The sequence below is a fragment of the Artemia franciscana genome, chromosome 9 (assembly GCF_032884065.1).
Source record: "Artemia franciscana chromosome 9, ASM3288406v1, whole genome shotgun sequence".
NCBI classification, from domain to species: domain Eukaryota; kingdom Metazoa; phylum Arthropoda; class Branchiopoda; order Anostraca; family Artemiidae; genus Artemia; species Artemia franciscana.
Window position 1 is genome coordinate 44,518,805 of NC_088871.1, and position 13,420 is coordinate 44,532,224.

At 33.6% G+C, this 13,420-nt stretch overlaps 1 protein-coding gene across 2 annotated transcripts in view; it reads left to right on the plus strand.

Annotated features, from left to right (window-relative positions):
* LOC136031461 (FMRFamide receptor-like) overlaps window positions 1-13,420 on the plus strand; it is a 68,051-nt gene that overhangs the window by 35,851 nt on the left and 18,780 nt on the right. Inside the window, exons 4-5 of one of the 2 annotated variants that reach the window (XM_065711076.1) lie at window positions 1,797-1,971; window positions 6,593-6,721. In XM_065711076.1, the coding sequence (XP_065567148.1) occupies window positions 1,797-1,971; window positions 6,593-6,721 (304 nt within the window). The remainder of the gene's footprint in view (window positions 1-1,796; window positions 1,972-6,592; window positions 6,722-13,420) is intronic. The other variant, XM_065711077.1, reaches the window with a different exon arrangement.

Sequence of the window (13,420 nt, forward strand, 5' to 3'; positions counted from 1 at the left end):
TCATCACTGTAGCTTCCAATATTTTAATTTTAGTTTGCACACATATTTTCCTAATCTTCCAAACTTTTTTTAACTGTGAAAAAAACACCCTGAGTCTTAGCTATACTACTTTTATTATCTTCACTGCTCTCACCGTCTTCCTACCAATCTTACTTACTATCTTACTACCAATGTCAGTGAAGCTGTTCACCTGATAAATGATGTCGTTGCCCAACATCACCTTTTCATCTTCACTTATAACTAGCCCAAGTGACTTAGTCCTCTTAACATTTATTTTCAAACCTGTTCTAGAACCCTGTACATTCAAAACTTCAAAAAGTTCATTCATTTTTCTCACACTTTCATCTAGGATGGTTAAATCGTCCGAATAATCTAAGTACAGGTGATTTTTTTCCTCTCCATTCGATTCCGCGGTCACCCATTGCCTTTCCTGCACTTCTTAAGACAGAATCCATCAAAATGATCCATAAGAAGGGCTATATAACACAACCCTACTCCTGATTTAATACGAAACCAGCTGCTGACCTTGTTTTCTACCTTAACCTCAGCAATGCTATTCTCATACGTAGCACTAATCACTTTAATGTAAGTGTCTGGTATACCATAAAAGGAAGAAACCTTTGCTAAAGCTCCTTTATCAACAGAATTGATTGCTTGCTCATAATCTAGAAAACTGAGGACCAAAGGTGTTTGATAACTCAGGCACTTCTCAAATGTTACAGCCTTGTAAACGTAGTACGCCCTCCACGAAAAACATTTGCCTAGCCTTTTTGGAGATTTTCTAGAGAATAGCTTTTATCAAGTTGCACCAGTACCTTTGCATTTCTTTCGATCATATCTTCAGCTGGAATTAATAACACAGTATGTAGTAACAATTCATTTAGGAGCCGAAGGGGACAAAAACTGAAAATGAAATCAACATAAAACCATTTTATTCAAAGTGTAGTCAAAAGACGAGCAAGAAGCCATAAAACTGAACTTTTACAAGGAAATTACAACAGAGAATAGTATACACTTGGATTAGCGTATAATATAATACAATGCATAATAAAAAGTATATATATATATATATATATATATATATAATATAACATACTTTATAATATAATAAATATCATATAAAATAAAGCATAATAAAAAAATAAAATAATCAAGCAAGGGGAGTTTTGTTAAATACATTTACAGGATCCAATAGATTTGCTTCAGAATATATATTAGTTATTACTGTCTAAATCTTAAACCCAAACTGTTAAATAGCAATGCCTTTTCTGTACTAATGTGCGAATGTGAGACATGGGCATTGGCAATTCAGCTAGGAAAACGTATACGAGGTTAAAAAAAAATTGCCTCCAGCTCATTTTGCGCATCCATTGTTCTGATAACATTTCCGACATCTTCATGCGTGAAAAAACTAAGGAATCATTGCTAGTTGAGAGAGTTCGAAGTAATAGGTGGCGGTATTGGAGCCATATGGGTGAAGACGGTCTCCCTCGTGACGTTTAGTGTTAGGTCTCCCCCCTCCGGAATTAGAAGTGGTGGACGGCAAAAATTGCCACTTGCCCGATGCCTAGAGAGAAAGGCTATACTGGTGGGTACATCGGGCTTCATCTGTGGCCACAAGCTCATCAGAGGTCAGCGTGAAGAGGGAACGTTGTCTCCTTATGTGCCAACTGACATGGCAGGAAATAAGTCTAAGTTTAGCCTCGTGAGGCTAAAAGTTGATTTTATTGCACTGTTTTTTAAAGTCGTGGATGATGCTGTTATGAAAATAATTAATTCAACATTCTTATTTTCAGATACATTGCTGTTTGTTATCCCTTAAGATCTAGGTACTGGTGGTCACCAGAAAAGGCAAAGCTGTGTGTTTTCATTGTTACCGTCTTTGCAATCATATATAATATTCCACGTCCAATGGAAGTCATACATTCAACTGTTTTGCATGAAGACGGAAATCGATGCATCCCAGGCATGGTAAGTAAAAGCTCAATACTCATCCAAGTACATACATTCAGTGTTGTGAAGTACAAAGTACGAATCACTAAAAAACTACTGAAGTCAATCTGAGTACTTGGGTTTTAGTGAAGTGCAGCTTCTCTGAATCATTCATTGCCTATTTAATAAAATAAGTGTTTTAATAAGATAGCTAGGTTCTTTATTCTTTCAAGAATAATCAAATTTTGAAGTTATGCCAAGTACCTTGCACCAACATTTTGCTGACAACATCTTAATTTCTTTTTTTTATTAAGAACCTCATTTTAAAAATTCGTGTATGTCTCCTTATGCCACGCTCTACTTGGAGCACGGAGGAGCAATGATAGGGGTTCATGCAGAGTGGATGCCAGAAACTCGTTGAGTCCACGTTTTGTTACTAATATTTTCTATGTAATTTTCTTTTTTTCATATTGTAGGGCACTGATTTACTCTTGCGAATGAAATATCTATTCGTCCAACATTAACCTAGAATTTAAAATATTTAGATAAAGTATTTTTTCTGATAAGTTCTTGAGATAGAGAACTAGGCTACGCAATCCATATTGCCCTTCGCAATCCATACCCTATGGATAGTTCACGGAACTTAAATTATTTTGGAGAAACTGTATTGAATTCTTAGAAATCTATTCTGACAAATTTAATGTGACCATACTCGAGTATTAAATTATTTTGTGAAAAATTTACAAAATCATCTGGAACGGTATTAGGCGAAGGGGACAGAATATTTAAATCTGAGCACTTCCATCGGAGACAAGCCTAGTGTTTTTTCAAGTGGTAGGGTGGATCGGATACAATGAATGAATGAATGAGCTTTGTTGCCCGTAAAAGTGTAAAAAAACACGAAGTACGGTATATTACAAATAAACAAAAACAAAACGATAAACAGCAAAGAAAAAAATTCGAACTAAATATGACAACATGAACTAATTAACATATCAATATGGAAAAAGGCTGCAGAGGGTTGTAAACATGAATAAAGTTGATAGTCTTTTTACATAAATCGTTACTGGAAGACCGAATCCGAGAAGGCACGTCTATTAAACCAAATCAAGCAATGACTTTTCTGTTTGGGTTCCATCTAGGAAGCCGGAGGAGGAATTTGCAATATCTGAAATAAGCCGCACGTAGAGTCTGGCGATCTTTCTTAAGAAACAGATGAGCCATGCATGAAAAAGTGCATGCCGGGAGAAAAGCTATGCCTCAATTTACGAAAAAATTATTAGCACGAGTAGTTAAAGTAATTGGGATAGACCTGGTGCAGAATATGAGGATAGACTTGAACTTGGAACTGAATGTGGGGGACCTGATGTGCAAGATTCAAGTTTCTGCAGTTCGTGCAACAATTTCATATTTTGCGCTTGATGGATGCTATTGAGGCTCAATCTTTGCTCATCAGCTTTTGCTTCAGTTTTTCTGGCCTACGAATATCTGCCGACGGTTTTGTTTTCTCAAGTCAGTTGCAAAAGGTCCGTCAGCAAACTGAAGCTCATTAAGACAAGATTAAGAACTACAATTTTAGGTGATCTCTTGGAAGTGTTCATGTTAATATCATGCCAGCGGGGGCTGATTGATTCAGTGCAGTTTGGAGATGGTTTTTCCAGAATTCCTCAACAAAATTATTTTTATGTGTCTTGCTTTCTCTTTTCCGTCTCAATTTTACGCGTGGAATTGTTAAAAGTAATTGTCAGGGGAAAATTTTCACTGGGAATGAATTGTCTAGAGGATTCATCCGTGGATAGTGGGATTTTTTCGTGGAGGTGGGACCAGATTCGCGGATATTATTTGAAAACGATCAGGAATTAAATTTGAAAAAACAAGTTTTTTCAGCTGAAAGTAAGGAGCAACATTAAAAGTTAAGACGAACAGAAATTATTATGTATACGAAGAGGATTCCCCCTCCTCAGCACCTCACTATTTAAGCTAAAGCTTGAATTTTGTCCTAATTCTTAAACAACGACTCTTGAAACACAAGGGTCGTTTAATTAGAACAATAAGTGGCTTTTTTAAAGCTACTAAAAAGCTTAAGCGTAAAGAGTGAGGTCTTGAAGTGGGTGCAATCCCCTTTGTATACGTAGTACTTTCTGTTCGTTCTAAGAATTAATATTGCTCTTTACTTTCGGTAAAAAAAACTCGTTGTTTTTATCTAATCACAAATAAAAACTTAAAGGGCTTTTGGTAATATAGGCTTATCGACGCGTTAGAAGTTACTGTGTAATTTTTCTAAGATTAACCTGTTTTTATGGGTTCTCCCTGTTCCTTCTTTTTTCTAAAATTATGTGGATTTTCTTATGCTAATGCCTTTTGATAGGTAGTTCTAAAGCTAGTTGATTTGGCATTATTCGAATTAGCATAAAAAAATAGCATTTGTTTTATTGTTTTTTAAACCGTTTTGTTTTAGAAAGTTCGTTTTTAGTACTGTAGTTTTTATCTACCTTTATTAGTACCTTTGTACTGTAGTCAGTTTTCTCATCAGACTAAAAGAAACGTATAACCTCTTCTAGAGAAATGGAATAAGAATAAATTAATTAATAAATTAGAACAAAAGCTCGATAGAATCATTCAGGCAGAGCAGAGTCTCTAATACTCGAATTCTATAGCTTTTTGCCAAAAGGGCAGAACTTTTCACCGAGCATAGCGAAAGCGACGCTTTGTTAGTTTCGTAAATTAGAAATTTGATTGGAATACATCAGACCCAGCTTAAACTCGAAAATCTTGATACAAATAAGTCAGTTTACCCAGGTGATATCCCTACCAAATTGATTGTGAAATATGCCCATTATTTAAGTGTACCCCTAACTGCAATTTTTAACCAATGTTTTGTAGATGGTATTTTTCCAGTGTGTTTTAAACGAGCTATTATATCACCTATACTGAACAATAAGACCCCAAAAGCCCCCTCTGACTTAGGACCAATATCAAAAACCTCTATTTTCTCTAAAATTTTTGAAAGTTTTATTTACAATTTCCTCTTTGATGATATTCAAGATAAAATTAACCCAAATCAGTTTGGCTTTAGGCCGAATCATAGCACCACCCATTGTTTATGTTATGTACTTGACACTGTTTTCAAACATCTTGAGTTAAGTAGTTCCTACGTTGAGGCTGTTTTTGCTGATATTAGTAAAGCCTTTGACAACTTGGATCATCAGACAGTTATTGATAATACAAGGGCTTTATGTGTCAGAGATTTTGTTTTACGTATAGTAGCTAGTTTTTTATCTGGTCGTGAGCAATGTGTAGTCCTCCCTAACGGAGATTCATCAGGTTTTACCTCGATTTCCTGTGGAGCACCCCAAGGGACTAAATTGGGTCCTTTAGCATTCTTAATTGTTTTTAACAATGTTTTACCAAACTTTGACAACACTTTTAAATTCGCGGATGATTTGACATTACTTAACCTTTGTCAAACCTCAAACACTTTGGGCGTTAAACTTGACTCACTCAGTAACAACTTAAAGAATGATCTTGCCAATGTTAAACTCAGTCTGAGCATACCGAAAAGCAGTTTAATGCTATTCTCCTTTTTAAAAAATATACCCCCAATCAATAATTACCTTTGCATCCCAAATTTAAACATGGTTAAGCTACTTGGTGTGCACTTGGACAATGACCTTAAATGGAAATCTCACTCTTTTCACTTATTTAAAACAGGTGGTTTTCTCCTTAGATCTTTCTCCCTTCTTAAACGGTTCTCCATATCAATCCAGAACCTTAAAATAATTTATTGTTCTTATATAAGACCTTGTCTTGAATATGCTTGCCCTGTCTGGCACCCTGGACTGACCAAATCCCAATGTTCTAAAATTGAAAGCATTCAAAAAAGAGCTATAAAAATTATACTGGGGACGTCCTATACTACTTATGATGAAGGTTTGGCTAGACTTGAACTCACTACATTGGAATCACGACATCACTTCCTTACCATGAACTTCGGGCACAAGTGCCTTAGTTCTGACTATCATCGACGTTCTTCTTCCCCCCTTCAAAGAAAACCCCCCAATCCTTCCCAATACAAGACTTAATGCTCGTAGAGCTCCAAATACTCAACTTGACTTGTGTCCCCAAATGTTGACAATGAGGTACAAAAACTCTTTCGTTCCCCATTTTGTTTCGCATTTTAATAATTGATTTAACTTTGTAACTATGTTTATCCCTTAACATTTATTTTATCATTGTAATTATAATTGTTCTGACGTGCTTATGCTAGCTTGTGTGCTATTTTAGCCAATAAATCATATTCTATTCTATTCTAAATATTATTGGCTAAAAATTGAAATGACGTTCCTACAGTTTTACCATTAACTTACCTATAATTTACTCCGATAGGCACTATAGGCTAGTCCTTTGTCTGATAAATTTTTTTTTTTTACATTTCTTTGGACACCACATCCCTTAACTGGTTTAAGCAGACTGAGTACTTATCTTCCCTCTTGAGGCTCAAAAACGTACCACAAAACTAAATGTTCTTACAGTCAACATAAATATGGTGGGAAACCGCCCACCTCTCCTTCCCCCAAATATTGAGCTGTTTGGTAGAATCTCTGCGTACGTCCGTGGCTTGGAAATAGTAGGTGGCTAATACATTCCTTTTTAATTCTAGATGGTGGAAACAGAACTTCGACAACACCCTGTGTATGTTTCGGTATACATAACATGGATGTATTTTATCGTGATGTATATTGGGCCACTTTTGACCTTGGCATGGCTTAACTTCAAAATATATCGTCAAGTATGTCAATTTTTATTTCAAATTTATATATATATATATATATATATATATATATATATATATATATATATATATATATATATATATATATGAGTGTGTGTGTGTGTATATGTGTAAAGAATACGACACTGGACTTTAACCTGGCAGTGCTGGTCTCCGTTTCATGACCCTTCAGCCAGTGCAGTGCAATGCACTTCAGAAAGTGCCATGGGGGCTGGGGCCTGATATTCCTGGCTTAGTCACATCCCTCCTGTTTACCTTCCCAAGATTGCTCCAATTACCTATTTAGAGCTGGGTTGACTCTGGGTGTGCTTACAGAGTCGCACCACTTACCCCCGTTTCATAATAAATATATATATATATATATATATATATATATATATATATATATATATATATATATATATATATATATATATATATATATATATATATATATATATATATATATATATATATATATATATATATATATATATATATATATATATATATATATATATATATATATATATATATATATATATATATATATGTCAAAATTCGAATCTTCGTCCTTAAGGACAAAGGATGCAAAAGTCTAGCGTCCTAGCAATTCAGCTAGGACGGTTTAATTTGGTAACTGTAAGTGCATCTTATATGAAATGAATTTATTGACATATATATATATATATATATATATATATATATATATATATATATATATATATATATATATATATATATATATATATATCTATGTATATAATATGTTTTACTACATTTCATGAGAATACACAAGTCATATTTGCCTCAAAAGTGGTTGTGTCGTTTGTAGTGTCTATGATGCAGGCAAAATTACACAATAAACATGCGACTGAGAAGAAAAATCGTATGATTGACTTCATAATTATGAGCACATTTCAAGATAATAAATTAAATCATTTTTGCCACACATTCTTCCCCCCTCCAATAGTTAACGTATCGATTTTACACTTACGATGCATGCAACATTAGAAAAGGAACATATCTAGGTATAAAATACCAAGCATAATTAGCCTATATAAGAAATGTGTTTTAAGCAGTTTCATAATGCATGGAGGATAAAATGAGCATCCTAGAGCATTAAGGCCAATCCAAGCAGAAAAGGTAGGGAATTGGAAAAAATGTCTGAAGCAATGATTAACAAAAATGAAGACATATACAGTTAGAATACTTGCGTCAGAAACACTTACAAAGAGTCAAAAACAAAAGTAAAGAAAACAGAAACATCTTGTTCGAAGATGAGTGGCAGCAAGAATTACAAACAATAGCGAGAAAGCGAGTAGCAGAGCGTGTCAAAAATGAAGTGAAGAACAAAAATATAAACGTTATTCAAAGTTATCTATGTGAAGAACAAAGTATTGTACTGTTAGAAGAAAAGCGAAAGCGCAAATCAGAAGGAGTCAAAAATGAAAGTGAAGAAGAAGGAAATATTACTTTAGAAGGACAACGCTGTTACAATCTTTGACACAAAGAAACTGTGGCGCAAAACCCAGTACAAACAACCAAAGATGCTATAAACTACGCAATTGTTGATTGCAAGTCATTGGGGCCCTTGTACGTTATATGTATTTCTCGGGGAGCCCTCCATTTTCTCGTGAAAAGAGTAGAAAATAAAGCTGATTCATTTAGAGGTTACAGCCTACAATGAAAATCAATAAATGAAAGCCTACCGCATGCCTGATTGCTGAGTCTGGCCTCAAAGTCGGCTATATAGTTTTTTCTTCTTAAAACCGGTACATTGACATTTCTGACCACACAAACGAGCTTAAAACGTCACAACTTTAAGGAAGACTTTTCATTTGTCTCCAATTAACCTGAAAGTTTCGGCATTATAAGCCCTATATAGTACAAAAATGTAAATACGGCGAAGACACTTTCAGCACTTTAAAAAACTCCCTATTCTAACTAAATTGGCCTTGTGTTTCATTAGCCGTTCTATATTTTTTTTTTCTTTTTTTATTATTAGTTACGCAACATATTTACAATTCGTGGTATTCCTTGTCACAAAACAATAAGCTATCGAGCAAAAAATCTGGGACAGCGAATCAGTTAGAAATCGGAAATCAGTTTCCGAAGAGATCATATTCTCCGTGCATTCCTCAAAAGTTTCAGTTTCAATAAGTATTCAATAATATACCTGGTAAAACTAAGACTACTCAGAGTAGTTTTCTGGGATTCAGACTTTCCCTAATGTATGACAAATAACACAGCGGACAATTTCAAGAAACCTTTGCACCCTTTTGCTTACGATAACACTTTTCATAAATTGGAGGACTTTATACATTATCCACTATCCAATTGTAGTCTCTGGAGTTAAAAAAAAAGTTGCAGGATCCTTCGACAGTCCATATTCAATATAACCAGGACTAGAGAAATGTAGTAAGACGGTATAATAGCATAACATTGTAATAGTATAGTAATAAATTGAGAAGGAATAATAAATCCGGACTTGTCCCTGTTAAAAATAGGAACTTTCAACTTCAACTTTTTCTTTATTCAACTTAAAAAACACAAAAACTGTATTATGCCCCAACAGAGAGCAGAGCTCGTAAGGCTGGGACAGCGCAAAGATATAGAAAAAAACATCAACATCTCGACCTGAGATGTTGATGTTTCAAAATCTCTTGACCAACACCAGCAAAATAATCACTAAACATATTAGCAACATCTTGCGGTTCTCTAGCTTCTACACCATTTATATTAATTAAAACCTCAGGATGTGATAACTTTTTATTTTTCCCAATTTTATCCTTAATTAAATTCCAAGTTTTTCGAGGAGAATCAGAATTTTTAAATGAATTTTCGTAATACACTCTTTTATTTTCTCTAAGAATCCTTACTAACAGATTCTTATAGTTTTTAAAACGTATTATATTTATTTCAGTGGGATACTTCATTTTAATTTTATATAAACGATTTTTTTTATTAATAGACCGCAAAAGCGATGCATTTATTCATGGTTTTCTTGGTGTTTGCCTCTTTCTTTTCAGATTTCTATACTGGCAAAATTTATCAAGCTTTTCAATCGATATATTATAAAAATTATCTAAGGATAGATCTGGATTCATTTCATCAATAACTGAACTCCACCCTACGTCACCCAGTGCTTCTTTTAATTTTAACAAATTTTTTTCCCCAAAGTCTCTTCGCTTTGTTGACTTCTTTTCATTATATGGGAAATATAGCGAAAAATCAGCCATAAGTATGCAGTGATCAGACGAATCATCAGGAAAGATATATATACTAACAGCACTTTTAGGTGAAAAAATATTATCAATTAGTGAATATGACGTATCAGTGATTCTGGATGGTACAACACATACAGGATATAATCCATGAGATAGCGGACATTCTAAAAACCTCAAAGTGTTACTATCAAGTCTGTTCTGATTAGCAGAAACAAGGTTCATAAGTCAATATTAAAATCTCCCATAACTAGTTAAGAAGTATTAAGACTAGCTAATTTATCCAACAATTTTTCAAAACAATTCCTAAATTCTATCTGACTAGCTGACGGACTACAGTAAATAACTGCAATTAGAATCTTCTCATTATTTGGAAAAAAACATTCAACAACACAAGATTCAATTAACATTTCAATATTCATTTTCAAAAAATCTAGTCTTGCACGGGCTAGTATACAACTTTTAATTAAAACACCAAGACCACCTTTCTTTTGCATACTCCTCCCAACATGAAACAATTGAAAACCATCAACATGAACAGTTTCAATTGAAAACTCATCGAAAAAAGTTTTGCATAGACCGAATATGTCCGTATCAGATGTCGATAGAAAAGTGTCAATTGTATCCCTTGCAGTCCTCCAGCCCCGGCGATTCCAAAACGATATCCTCCTTATTCTAGAATTTTTCTTTGGCAATCCATTCAAAAATAAATATTGATTTTTTGGTATATCTAAAATGCTGCTATTATCTTCATTATCACTAGCTACAATATTTTGGAAAACTGAATGAAACAAAAGAGAATCTCGCTCAAATTCTTTTAACCTCGATGATGGAATTCCATCACAATCTCTATCCATTATAAAATATTACAACCATTGTCAAGAATAACCACACCACGACCCATGCGCCCAACAAACAAAAATATAAGGTAACAGACACAGAAACAACTAAGAAAAGAAAAAAGAAATGTCTTCATTCTAAGGCAAATTCTTTCAATATTCTACCACTATTCATAAGGACCTCTATGTGCTCCAAAACAAGCAGTAAAAAAAGGATAACTAAAGAGAAAGAATAGTAATAAATATATAAAGCAACAAAAATTAGTGAGAATATAAATAAAAAACAGATAAATACAAGACAAAACATGATTAAACGCTTCCTACTTGTATATTTTAAAACATACTAACAGGGAGCTTTACTATTAGACGATATGATTTTATTTCACTGAAACATCACTTTAAAAACTACGATGTACATGTCCTCGGGCGTTCGGAAAGTCGTCAACCTCTGGTATGCTGTCACTAAATGAATATTTTGTAATTGAACCGTCAGGTCTTTTCACAAATAAGTTTGTCTGAATTCCCTTTGATATCCGGTAAATAAAAGGTAACAGACACAGAAACAACTAATAAAAGAAAAAAGAAATGTCTTGATTCTAAGGCAAATTCTTTCAATATTCTACCACTATTCATAAAGACCTCTATGTGCTCCAAAACAAGCAGTAAATTCCTAAATTCTATCTGACTAGCTGACGGACTACAATAATTAACTGCAATTAGAATCTTCTCATTATATGGAAAAAAAATTCAACAACACAAGATTCAAATAACATTTCAATATTCGTTTTCAAAAAATCTAGTCTTGCACGGGCTGGTATACAACTTTTAATTAAAACACCAAGACCACCTTTCTTTTGCATACTCCTCCCAACATGAAACAATTGAAAACCATCAACATGAACAGTTTCAATTGAAAACTCATCGAAAAAAGTTTCGCATAAACCGAATATGTCCGTATCAGATGTCGATAGAAAAGTGTCAATTGTATCCCTTGCAGTCCTCCAGCCCCGGCAATTCCAAAACGATATCCTCCTTGTTCTAGAATTTTTCTTTGCCAATCCATTCAAAAATAAATATTGATTTTTTGGTATATCTAAAATGCTGCTATTATCTTCGTTATCACTAGCTAAAATATTTTGGAAAACTGAATGAAACAAAAGAGAATCTCGCTCAAATTCTTTTAACCTCGATGATGGAATTCCATCACTATCTCTATCCATTATCAAATATTACCACCATGTCAAGAATAACCACACCACGACCCATGCGCCCAACAAACAAAAATAAAAGGTAACAGACGCAGAAACAACTAAGAAAAGAAAAAAGAAATGTCTTCATTCTAAGGCAAATTCTTTCAATATTCTACCACTATTCAGAAAGACCTCTATGTGCTCCAAAACAAGCAGTAAAAAAAGATAACTAAAGAGAAAGAATAGTAATAAATACATAGAGCAACAAAAATTAGTGAGAAGATAAATAAAAAACAGATAAATACGAGACAAAACATGATTAAACGCTTCCTACTTGTATATTTTAAAACATACTAACAGGGCGCTTTACTATTAGACGATATGATTTTATTTCACTGAAACATCACTTTAAAAACTACGATGTATATGTCCTCGGGCGTTCGGAAAGTCGTCAACCTCTGGTATGCTGTCACTAAATGAATATTTTGTAATTGAACCGTCAGGTCTTTCCACAAACAAGTTTGTCTGAATTCCCTTTGATATCCATGCCTCATATCTAGGAATCTTCCGCAATTTATCCCGTTTCGCCAAAATCAGCTTACGTATTTTACGAATTTCGGCTGGCACATCATCACTAATAAACAAGTTGCTATTATTTCCATGAAATGTCTTGTCCTTAAGCTTGCTGGCATTTTTCATAATAGAAAACTTGCTGTCTTTTTTATTTAGTGTCACCTTTAAAAATTTACGATTTCTATCATATTGAGAGATTGTAAAATTTACTTCAGGCAATTCTAATCCATGGCGAACAACTTCTGTGAATAAAGCTTTATCGTTATCAATATCCTCACAAATTGCATTCCGTATGATAATATTATTTTCTAACTTGGCGGCATCCAATTTCACAATCCGACACATTGAATCTTAATTTTTTCTTTTTAACTTTGTTAATTCATCAGTATAAGTTTTTAATTGCAAATTGAGGCAGGACGTATCATCTTCAGTTTTTCCAATTTTCAATTCACTATTAACCATCTTATTTTTAAGAAGCGAATGTTCTTTATCCAGATTATCGACCCTTGTAGTAAGAGTACCTAATTGATTGCATAGGTTGTCTAATTTATTACCATTTTTTTTTTACAATTTCAAGAACTTGCTTAAAATCTGCAGCTAGTATTGATATTTCCGGTTTCGAGCTAGAGCTATCATCTGAGGTGTCTAATGAAATATTTATACCTTCTCGTTTCGGATTTTTTCTTTTACGTCCCATTATACATTAATATTGTACTAATATCCCAATATTAATATGTATTACTAAATATCCAACAGTTCTTGAAATAATTTTTTCAGCATTGAATGAGTATCCAAAAGTTCTTGAAATAATATTTTCACATAAATCCACACAGAGGTCTTAAATGCGTCTTACTTTGACGAGAGCATCGAATGAACTGACGAGAGCAT